General features: G+C 39.8%; 1 protein-coding gene across 1 annotated transcript; it reads right to left on the minus strand.

Annotated features, from left to right (window-relative positions):
* Window positions 1-1,025: 1,025 nt before the first annotated feature.
* Window positions 1,026-12,358, minus strand: LOC117282832. The gene is made up of 2 exons (XM_033754103.1): window positions 12,307-12,358; window positions 1,026-2,142 (listed from the first exon to the last, which is right to left on the minus strand). The coding sequence occupies exon 2, from the start codon at window positions 2,140-2,142 to the stop codon at window positions 1,234-1,236; it is 909 nt and encodes a 302-aa protein (XP_033609994.1). The 5' UTR covers window positions 12,307-12,358; the 3' UTR covers window positions 1,026-1,233.
* Window positions 12,359-12,930: the final 572 nt, after the last annotated feature.

Raw genomic sequence — 12,930 nt, forward strand, 5'->3', positions numbered from 1 at the left:
TAATTTGATACCCATGTCTCTTGTGCAGAGCATCTGCGAGATTTTCTAGCAGAACATCTTTCACACAAGTACTGCACATGCATTCTCGTTGCTCCACCGTGTATCTCACATGTAGCATTTCGACCAAGAAGTAAGAAGTAAGTGCTCGGAATTTCAGCTGGCCAACACATAATCTCGCTTCACGGTAGCTGTTGCAGCAATATTGAAGACAAGTAGAAATGCTTATGGTGTCCACTACCGATACAAAGGTATGCGGAAGAGACTGCTCTCCAACATGCATGGCGGAACCATTAGCAGAGGATTGCACTGTAGTTATTCGTTAACAGTATACAGTACACGTATTTGTCAAATGGAAACTCCAATTGATGTCCTGTGCACTTTCATACAACTTGAAGTCAATGCATATTTATCGAAATTGTATCGAGTCTCATGCTAACGTCTCTTTATTTGCATCCCAGTGATTACTATACCGATTAATGTTCTTTTGTCTTTCCACAGAATGCCAGCAAAATATTCTAGAAAGTGTCTTCGCCACTTCCTCGTGCACAATTATTCCCAGTTGTGCCCCCAATCCTCATAGCCGCGGAATTAGGATAAGAAGTAGACGCATTGCTTCAATAGCTTCTGTATTGTAAAGAAGTGAGCTTAAGAAGATATGCAATATAGAGCCAATTAAAGTCAGTGCCTCATTCCATACACTTTTCATGCTCAACTGACATTGTCTGCGAAAGAACCTGTTGGCAGTCCTTACCGTTGGACACATACGTGTATAACACGTACCACACTGTTAGATGCATCAATGAGAATACCAAGTGTCAATGACAAATCATTTCATATCATGCAGGATTTGAGGTTCTCACGGCGGTGGTTATGAAGAGTTCTGTCTTCTGGAATATATGCCGTGTAGTCTGTTGAAAGTCAAACGATGTTTCGGAGGAACATGTCTCCTCCATCTTTGGATCGAAGAGCAAGATAAGTAAGAAAACAGCAAGAAGCAGGCAACACGCAAGCTTCTTGGCTTACTCTTCAACTCTGATAATGGAGGCAACATGTTCCTCTGAATTGTCGGTGGACTTTTAACAGATTACATGGAGTATATCTTCACTGCCAAATCAATTTCATATAATCTTATTAAAACCTTCGTAATTAGTTTCACTTTATACATGATGTTTCTTCAAGCACGTTGATCATGGTTCTTACATCCTGATTCTTACAATGCCTCTGTTGAAAGCGCTAAGGATACTGTTTTATAATTCCTTCATTATCCACAGTTTCCTGGAAGCGCTGAAGGCCAGTTTGTAAAATGTTCAGATAATACCGCAGGTCATCAGGAGTTGGATGAAAATCTGAATTCAAATCGCGCCGACGTCTTCGACTTAGGTATGTATACATTAATCCAATAGCCGGGATGCCGAGTCCCAGAAGAGCTAGAGGAAACATGAGTTTATAATAAGAGCTTGAGCTGTCGCCCAGACCTCCTTTATGTGAATATATTGGGAAATCTAGCAAATCGTGAGCATGAGGGTTGTAATGACTTAAATGTTTGAATAAATATGGCTTGGAGTAAGCAGAATGTTGGTGGTACTGCTGATACGATGGTGGTGGTGTGTATGATATATATGACTCATATGTGGATGGATATGATTGGTGAATATTTGGAGGCTGAAAGTGTTGAAATGAGGAATATGTCGGAGATTTATAGTGGTACTGAGGTCCATATTCATTGTCGGATTCGAAGTGTGGCTCAGACGCGGCATACCCTGCAGAAAATGATATTCTACGATTATATGGTAGTCTTGAGTTGAGTAGTTGACTGCCATAATCTTGGAGAGGCTTCGAACGCTGGATAAATGGTTTTGGAATCCAATCAGTGTGTGATGGTGGAGACGTGGGTCGCTGCGTTGTACTGATTATCTCGTAAGATGGTGCGGCCGATGTCAAGGAGGCTGCAGCTCTCTGAGCGGAAGCGAGTGCCGGTGCTGCCATTGAATATTGCACTGGCATGGAGAACGAAGCACTCGAACCAGACATATCAGGGGAAGACTTTGGAGGTTTAACGCCATTTACCGAGATGACTTCAACAGCAGCTCCACATGCTGTGTACAGCATAAGTAGCAGCACTATTCCTGTTCCTGTCTCCATCTGAAATTGCAGGATGAATTTATTATTTATAATATAGATTGACATTTTATATAAAATGAAACGCACTTTTAAGTACATCATCATCATCATCATCATTATTTTACTTACTTACTTACTTACTCACTCATTCACTCATGGAGCTGAGCCCTTCTGGAGGAGCCGCCAATTCTGCAGCTACTCAAGAATTTCCCAGCATTTTATGGAACCCCGAAGGTTCATAACCGTGTTCACAAGAGACCTCCACTGGTCCCTATCCTGAGCCAGATCTATCCAATCCAAACCATCCCATCCTATCTCTCTAAGATCCATTCTAATATTGTCCACACACATATGCTTTGGTCTTCCCTGTGGTCTCTTTCATTCTGGCTTTCCCACCAATATCCTACACGCATTCCTCGTCTCCCCATTCGTGCTACATGACCTGCCCATCTCATCCTCCTTGACTTGATCATTCTAATTATACTTCGAGAAGAGCACAAGTTATGAAGCTCGTCATTATGCAGTTTTCTCCAACCTCACATTGCTTCATCTCTCCTCGGTTCAAATATTCTCAACACCCTCAGCCTGTGTTCCTCCCTTAAAGTCAGAGACAAAGCTTCACAGCCATACAGAACCACAGGCAAAATTATAGTTTTGTATATTCTAATTTTTATGTGTTTGGACAACAGACGAGAAGACAAAACGTTCTGGACAGAGTGATAGCCAGCATTACCTGAGTTCAATCTCCTCTTAATTTCCTCCTCAATCTGGTTTTGAGATGTTATCGTCTTTTCCAAATATCTGAAGTGTGCCACATTTTCAAAACATCAGTTACCTATAATTACTGTATTTACGCATGTATAGGCCACAGCACAATTTTCAGACAAATTATAGAAAAAATAATTTTCTTGGAATATTATTTCAGGAGTATTACACCCTGTATTACTAATTATGAATATAATTTTTTTAATGAAGTGTGATTTCGAATATAAGCCACACCCCAGTTTTCCTCTTGAATTTTTGGCAAAAAATGTGTGGCCTATACATGCATAAATACGGTATGTCATGATTTTGCCCTGCATTTTGGTCATGAGACAGCAACATATATATAGTTAGTTTTCTCTGTGTTTACTTCTAGAGAAACCTCCTTGCTTGCATTAATTAAAGTTTGTGTGTTTTTCTTTATGGCATCTATATTATCTCCCACTACATACACATCATCAGCATAGGCCAACAGTTGATGTGTCCCATTTAATTTCAGAGTAACATGGTTTTCCTGGGCCTTCCTAATGGCATATTCTAAAGCAAAGTTGAAAAGCAGTGGCGATAAAGCAGTTCCTTGTTTTAGACTATTCTGGATAGGAAAATTATGAGACAAATGTTTACATATATGGACTTTACTATACGTTTCATTTAAACACATTTTAATCAGCCTAAGTAATTGCATAGGTACACTAAACTCCATCTGATCTGATCTGTAATTGATCTGTTATGTCGAAACCCATACTGATCATCCCCAATAATTTCATATATATATGGACTTAACCTTGAAAGAACAATATTGCACAAAATTTTATATGAAGTTGATAGCAGTGATATCTCCCAATAATTACTACAGTCAGTTTTATCACCCTTCTTGTGAACTGGTACAATAATAGACTCCTTTCACTGATCAGGCAATTTTTCCTTATGCCAAATAGAAGTCATTAGATTGTGGACTTAGAACGTAATATTTTGCCTCCTGCATGAGTAAATTCTGCCAGAATTTGATCACTACCTGGCGATTTATACCGTTTCAATTTTGCAATAGCACTTGCAACCTTAGAAGGGCTATGATCAGATACTGATGGCCCAGCTGTATGGATTTCTGTCTGCCTAACAGCACTGACCTTATGTACATTCAATAACTGAGAGAAGTAGTTCCTCCACCTATTCAAAATGTTGTGGGAATCTGCAAGCAGATCACCATTCTTATCCTTCACTAAGTTACTGCTAGGTTGGTAACCCCTCTTAAAGTCATTTATTCCTCTATACAGGTCTCTAATGTTCTTGTTCTTACTGTTCGTTGCAAGCTCATCAATGTTGTCTTTCAGATATTCCCTCTTTTTACTTCTGAAATGCCTGCTGGCTTCATGTCTTATATTGTTCAGATTATCCCCATTTAACTCACTTGGATCCTGTAACCATTGCAATTTGGCCTGCTTTCTTTGATCTTATAATTTTGAGCATCCTTCATCGAACCATGGCTTATGCTCCTTCGGTTCATAATAACCTAGACTCTCTCTAGCAGACATTTTTATATTCTCTCTAATAGTTTCCTAAGCTTTATTAACATCCACCTCAGTTTCCAAGTTTTCCAAAGCTGTGAAGCTATTTGAGATTTGAACACAATACTGCTCTTTACCCTCTACCTCATTTAATTTCTTTAGATTGAACCTCTCCATATGAACTCTGTGTTGTTTGTTTGCTCACTGCCAGTCTTTCCCTAAACTTTGCCACCACCAGGTAGTGGTCAGTATCACAATCTGCTGCCCTGAATGATCGGACATCAAGTATACTTGAATGCCGTCTCCTATCTATCAAAATATGGTCTATTTGATTGTGTATCTTCCCATCAGGAGATGTCCAAGTAAATTTATGGATGTTATGATGTGGGAACAATGTACTTTTGACAGTAAGTTTTTTGATGTGGCAAAGTTTATTACTCTAACTCCAATACGAGTATCATTACTAATTTCATGCAAACTCTCATTCCCAATCGTTGGTTTGAAAATGTCTTCCCTCCCTACTTTGGCATTGAAATCTCCTAACAAAATGTTCATGTGGTACTTCGGGAATTTATCAAATACATGTTCTAGTTCTTCATAGAATCTACCTTTATGCCATCAATTTTATCTTCTGTTGGGGCGTTAACATTCATAATAATGATATCATACCAGCGACCTTTTAGTATTATATATGATATCCTATCACTAACGAATTCTACCCTCTTAACTGCTAATACAATTCTCTTATGTACAAAAAAACCTGTACCTAATTCATGATTTTCATTCCCCTTTCCATAGAAACATGTATATTCGCCTGGTGGTGCGATGCTACCTCCGTCCCATCTGACCTCCTGTACTCCTGCTAAATCTAACTTATATTTTAAGATTTCTTCTGCCACTGCCCTGAATCAACATTATCATCGGCCAAGCTAAATAGCGCTATACTTGTATTCAACTTTATGGAACCAAGTGACTATTTCGATGCTCCCACGTACAAAATCCTATCAAAAGGGAAGCACAATAGATCACTGTAGGTCGCTGTGCAAGGGCCGAGAGGGCCTACCCCTTATACATTCATTCATACTTGTATTCAGGATGTGCTCGGTTCGACTCCCGTGCCTCACACTGACTATCCTGATAGAGGTTTCGACACTAATCTCTGCATGACCTATCTATAATTTCATAATATGATTATTTAATTAATATTTATGCATATTTATTTATTAGAATTTAGTCAGCATATTAGGCTTTATTTAAGACAATGATATGAGAATCAATGGCCTTATTGCTTTATTTTGTACGGGTAAAGCGGATTTTCAATAATAATTGTTTTTAAAGTATTCGAAATCACTTTATTTAGACTTCTGGCAGTTTAAACAGGAATGTAATTCCAGTTTTAAGCAGAGAAGCAAGGTTATCCGAAGGGCTAATCTTATGCAAACTGTTATGGAATTAAATTAAAATAATTAATAGAATCATAGTATATGATTCTCGGAGAAGACCACAATTTCAATTCTACCAATAGCGTACGTTAGGACAATATTAATTTGACGACATAAGTCTGAAAATTTATATAAAGAGCTTTGAAAAGGGCTGTTTCTAACAGAATCTTGACTGGTTCAGCAATCATCTAACATTTGACGCTGTGTAATCTCAGATACTGACATCGTCGTGAAATAGACAAGATCCCCGTCAACAACGAAACGGCTTCGCTGGGAACAGTATTCTTGCCGGACTGAAAGAACGGGCGGGACAGGCCCGACAGCAATGCTTAAGTATTAATTTACAAAATGAAAATCAAGGATCTAAAAAAGTTAGAAAGTGCAAATATTGATATTTGTAGATTCTTTCTGTTGCCCTTAAACTTTCCGGACGAAACTCTGGACAGTATCTTGAGATAAAATACTTGAGCCTCTACATATCTCTGTCTCTTCTTATTCGACCTCAATTAATCTGCACCTGAGTTGCGCTGACAGTAGAGTCCATTTTATATATATCATCATTTGAAGTCGATACAGCCCATGAAAAAAAGGCCAGCATTCTTTACTGGGATTTTCTGTAGTATTTCTGAGAGTGTTGGTATAATGAGCCCATCCACATTATTATCAGTACTTATAAAAGCCGTCATGCCTGACGAGGAACCATGCTTCTCTGATTAATTCATGGCGCCCGACGAACAGGAAAGTAATTCTAAAAGCCGACAGTGCTCCCCGGCATAAGATATACTATCTCCCGGTAAGGGTTTTAAATTCTAGGGAAGCTGTAAATATAATTGGAAAGAAAGCAGTCTTCTGGGATTTGGCACCGCGNNCGTATATGTGGTGTTAACCGACGTTTCGGAGGAACGTCGGTTAACACCATATATACATGGTGCCAAATCCCAGAAGACTGCTTTCTTCATAGTCACCGCCGTGAAAGCCTCAAATCTTACATAATTGGAAAGATTAGATGTTTTGTGTTAGTGTAGGGAGTTTTGCAGGTGTTCACTGAGATCTGAGCTCAGGCAACGATATTTGACCGACCCGCATAGAACTGTATGGAAATTCTTTTACCTCGATTCAACCATAGTTAAAACTTGTACTAATCTGTCACACTTCCACAGCCAAGTCACAAGCACGCTGCATGTTTGTGGTAACTGAGTGGGTACGACTCAAACATTTTGCAGAACGCTGATTACCCGAATTAATTAGTGGCAAATGTGGTTCAGATAATCGAAAATTCGGATAATTGGATTACATTCTGATGCACGAGAAAACACTGTTATAATATGCTGTAATATTATAATAACAAAAACAAAAACTTTTAAAACAAACGAAGCACGACAAATTATTGAATGTATTTATAAATTAACATTTTCAAACACTATTTTTAAGTCCAGCAGTGACGTATGTTTAGCACACTGAGAAAGTAGAGACAGAGTCCGCATTCCACAGTTGCCGTGCTTCGGTTAATTAGCAATTCGGATAATCGGCGTTCTGCTGTATGTTACTGGGGCAGAAGGAAAACATACGGCGACCTTCAGTCCGCGGTTTTTTGAAAAGGTGGATAGAAACAAGCCATTCGGCGCAGTAATGACCCACGGGAAAATTTGTCAATTATAAGTGGGAAAGCACATTATTAATTTGATCATAAATCAGGCAGTTAACAGGAAAAAACGAGACAAGCATTTAACAACAAGGCAATTATTCACTTGGCCGTTCATTCTGGAAATAAAAGCAAAATATGTAAGATTTGAGGTTTCCACAGCGGTGACTATGAGGAATGCCGCCTTCTGGGATGTGGCGCCGTGCATATCTTATGTGAACTGACGTTTTGGAGGAACGTCGGTTCATACAAGATCTGCACGGCGCCACATCCCAGAAGAAGGCATTCTTCAGAAGCAAAAGACGCTAAGATCGGCATTGCTTTGTGCACTACCTGCGTGAATATGTGTATGTGTGTGCATTATACAATGAATACTGAAGCGACTGGTGCTCTGAAGATCATATGTATTCGTCTCATAACAAAGTCAGCGACGTGTCCGGACCTCGACCAGAAATTTGACCCCATCCTTCCAACATCCAAGATCTTGAAGAAAGTCGTCTTCTGGGTTTAGGCACCCAGAAGACGACTTTCTTCATTGTCATCGCCGTGAAAACCTCAAAACTTACATCCAAGATCTTGCTCATCCTATCCCTGTGTGCAGTTCAACCTGTTTAAACGTCCTGAACTTAAACGTTACATTATGAAAGCCTCATCCTAGTAATAACCAAGATGTGAGGATGATAGTTACACTGGAAAGTTGCCAAATACAACAGTATCTCGCATATCCCGGCTTCGACCAGTCCGGATTCACTAGTCCGGTTTGAAATTTTTAAAACAAACTAAATTTTAATTGAGCAAAATAAAATAAATTCTAAAAAATTCATACACAAAATTATTTTTAATTCATAAATGATCGTTTTTTTCCCCCTTTATACGGTCAAGTCTCTTTTTGTGCGGTTTATTTTTATGTGGTTTTAAAGTGATACGATACATATTTCCATTTTTTCTGGGGTTCCCCGTTGTATATGTATGTACCTATGTTTGGGTCGTTCGTTCTTGAGTTCTGACAGCTATCGCTGGAGGAGGCGGGGGGAGCACTACTTTAACGGAATTGGAAGAGCTACATCATCAAAAACGCTATCGAAAATATAGGCAAAGCATGGCATGAATTAACGGCAAGCAATATGAGGGCAGTATGGAATCACATCATACCACATCGTGCAAATGATTTCATTGGTTTCGAAACTCATTTTGCTGAAGTCACTAATAACAGTGGAAATTGGACAGTAACTTGGTTTCAATGAGTTAGATTCCGTCAACGCAATTGAGTGCATCAAAGCGAACACTAATGAACTAGATAATGAAACACTTATTAACATATGGAGATTAAGAACGGGAGGACAACTTAGACAAAGATGACTGTGTTGAAGTGCCTGCACGAGAATTAACAGCTGAACAACTATAAAAAATTATTGGAATTGTTGAAACCTTCTCAGAGCATATTATGGAAGTTCATCCCAATATTGAACGTAGCCTTACAATTCGCCGAACGATAAACAATGCAATTCGTTGTCACAAAGAAATGTATGACGAGAAAAGGCCAAAGAAGAATGTGCAGACATCAATATTGAAATTTTTAGAGAATAAAAAATGAATTGCGAAAAACAGGATTTTTTTTAATTATTTCTAATAAAGACATTTGAATTTATTAATCGCGTTTTATTTATTGAGAAACGGAGATTTTTTTGGACCAATTATCATTTTTGTATGTATTTAGTTCCTCGATTAGTCCGGTTTCAAACAGTCCTGGGTATTGGCGGAACCCATTACCCGGACTGTGCGAGGTATCGCTGTATTTCAATACGACTCCCTTTCGTGTCCTTCACAATTTATCGTTAACGATCTACTGACTGTCGTACAACGTCTGAAGGGTCTGAAGCATCGAGAGCGTTGTCGTAGCTATAGACTCGTACTCAGGATGCCCTTGTTTCGAATCTCGGCCGGGACACCGGCTATCCTGACTTAGGGATTTCTTGCTTTTCCTCAGTCCCACCATTCAAATGCGGGGCAGCACCTCGAGAAGGCCACGACCACTTCCTTGCGTTCTTTCAAAACTCATTTCGAATGCTACCAATCGATGCTATACCAGTATATTATGGCTAATGGTAATACCATGAAACAACACACAGAAGAAACACATCAGGCCAAGTTGGTCTGGTCTCTGCGTAATGTGTTAGAATGCTTTAAGGACCCTGAAACGATAAACAAAACATTCTATCGTTCTTTCTGCTGTGGCCCATTCCCATAAGCCTCACAGCAAGACACGCAGCGTTTAAGGACCTGTAAGGCGTCATGGGACGGCAAAGAGTTCGGTTTGATGGCATCAGGAAACTCGAAAAATGTATGCAACGTTAAATTCGTAACTCACCTTCTTCAAATACGCAGTACCAACTGGTATACGGATATGGGTTGAGAGTTATGAGGACTTGGGTTCGATTTGCGACAGGGACAGAGGCCATCAAGCCTCCTACGAGTATGCATGGTTATCGTGGTCGCCGAGACAAGCTGATCACTCACTTTAATCTGGTGTCGAGGTTACGAATGCATGGAACTATGCATCCATTCTCACGTACGTTTTCATTGCATGATGCTTAATTAAGAACAAGGGCAATTTTAGGAACAATAACACTCGAAAATGCAGGGAATATATAACTGAAGATCAGGCAATACGGACCGAATACTGTAAAATGGTAACGGTAAAGTTGTCCCTGTGCATAACTAATTAATCACTACACCATAAAGACGTATGGAGGAGTGGCTGTATAGATCCACGTTTTCTTGGCCTCGGCACTAGTCGGAGGCGAGTGCTCAGCTTCACGCTCCTGCCGCTTTACCCCCAGGGTAAGAGCTCGGGGTACGCATTGGATAGGAGGTTGAGTGGATCCCAGAGTTGGTCTGGAAGCTTTGCATAGAGCAAAATCCTTGCTCCTGTCGGGAATCGAAGCCCGGTTTCCCAGCCCGTAGCCCGTCCATATACCGACTGAGTTTTCAAGGCTCCCTAATGAGAAATGTAAATTGAATAATTATAACCAGAAACTAGTGTTCATATTACAGCGGAATGCATACGTTCTTCGTCAAAAGAGTAAGCAGAACATTTTCTTGGAGACAGTTGACAAATAAATTAAAATGAAAGGTGGGGTTCTGAAGAATATCAATCTTACTCGAGAATAAATGATATGAACTTCGTCCCAAGTGCAAACAATATATTATATGTCCTTGAGCTTGCTCTCCTTTACACTACATGTTTCGGCCTCAAACGGCCATCATCAGGTGTATACACTCACGTTGCTGTTACACTGCACTTAGTTTAAAATTTAACATTTAAAAACACATTGTTCCTTTCGTTCTTATTATCAACATCTACTTCGTTGATATCTGTCTGGTTTATAGATTATTTCTGTTACACACGTTGGCACTTATAAAATCTTTAGTTCTAATTTTAAAATCCTTTAAAATTTTTCTCTAAAATTTAAAATCGTCAGGGTTACTCGCCCTATGTCTATAGTGCTGCAGCGGCTAGTTCTTGTTTCCAGCACTGTATAGGTGTTATTTTATGTAGCCGAAACATGTAGCGTAAAAAAGAGCAAGATCAAGGACATATACTGTTTGCATTTGGGACGGAGTTCATATCATTTATCGTATAGAGTGCAACAAGATGCTTAAATATCAATCTTACTCGAGAATACAACTGAGCTCGAAATAACTAAATGGAAATACCGATATACCGGAACCGGTTCACTGTCACAGATACATCTACTGCTCACAGCTCACAGCTGGTAAAGTTTTACTATACTGTAATACCAAAATATTGCAACCCGCGGAACTATTTTTGTTTTGATACGCAAAACTATGTTGTTACATGCGTCACTTTCAATGGCCGATAATCTTACACCACGTAGGACTATTATACATATTAAAGAGGGTATCCGCTACTTGACGGGGGTACGTGGTAGCGCAGTGGTTAAGGCACTAAGCTACAAGCCGGAGGGTCGCGGGTTCAAGTCCCGATGAGGTCATTGGATTTTTTCAATTGACCTAATCCTTCCGGCCGCACAGAAATGAGTACCAGGAAGTAATTAAATAATTTTCCTGGGGAGTAAAGCACGGCAGGCGCGTAAGGCTGACAACCTTACCGCCGATTGTCAAGGTAATGTGGGACCCTTAACGTCTCACAACCCTATAGGCCTTCACGGCCTGGTACAGGGATAGCTTTACTTTACATTATCCGCTACTTGACAATCGAATTACATGTACGTGACTGGAAGTAAATACATAATGAACGCTCAATAGTGAGGAAGAGGCCACCCATAAGCTGCGTAAAACTAGTTCACAGAAAACGAAGGCTTCTAAACGAGAATTATGGAGAGGAAGAATATTAATTGATGGCCTGCGGCATTTGCAACACCTTGTAAAATGTATCCGATTTCATGTCCGATATTTTCGCGATTGAGTCTTGAGATAATTACCCCGACACTAAGTTACCAGTTCCCTACGCACAATGGTGTGGCACAGTTACACAGTTCTTCAGCACTCTTCACCTGTAGGAGTCAACTTACGAGTTGTCTGCTCAGGTCTCTCTGACACACACACATTACGAGGTCAGTAAGGACGCCGATGGCGTGGGGGAACCAGAGATCTGCCGCTCCGCCCCAGGATTTGAAAGAATCATATTTAAAGAAAAGAAAGAAATATACAAAATATTAATATCAGAAATTAAAATTATTTTGTATTTCAATATAGAAGCCACAATTCGATGGTAATGCATATAAGTATCCTTAAAATGACCTAGGCAAATATTTGTAAGAAAATTTTCTGGGTGCAAAACCCCCCTCACCTCAAAAAAATCCTGGTGGGGTCCGCGGCGATTGAGTAAGATAGAATAGTGCCACTTGCATCTCACTGGATCTAGAACTCGCTATAAGGGTCGTAAGGCTGGTTTCGTTTTCGCGGTCGGAGGAATGTCACTCCACCCTTCACCAGTGCAGAGGTGACAGTACTGTGAGGGCAAGCTGGGATGGCAGACTCTGCTCCCAATGGATGGTTCTATTGTACACTGTAACAGTATTACGTTCATCGTCTTTATACCTCGAATTATGCAATCAGTGAGGAAGTACAAGTCTCTGGCTGACAAAGTTTGTGCGTATTCTTTTGTTGGAAAAATGATTTACTACGTTCACATTGTGCAAAACAAAATTGTAAGAAATCATGACAACAAACGGTGTCAATATTTCCTTTTCTTATAATTGTCATTGCGATCTTGCCTTGCTTCAATTGTCGCTTTGTTCAAATGATACAAACGCCCGACTGATTATATTCTCATCAGAAAACGGTTATCACTTGAAGAATAACGTTTCTTCCCCACAGCGAACAGATTTGTTTAGCATGCTAATAATCACATTCAGTTCAACAAGAGTGCAAACTGCAAAGCCACGGTCAGTGGATAAGAGTGAGGAAGCTC

Source organism: Cryptotermes secundus, unplaced genomic scaffold (assembly GCF_002891405.2).
Source record: "Cryptotermes secundus unplaced genomic scaffold, Csec_1.0 scaffold188, whole genome shotgun sequence".
Lineage (NCBI taxonomy): Eukaryota > Metazoa > Arthropoda > Insecta > Blattodea > Kalotermitidae > Cryptotermes > Cryptotermes secundus.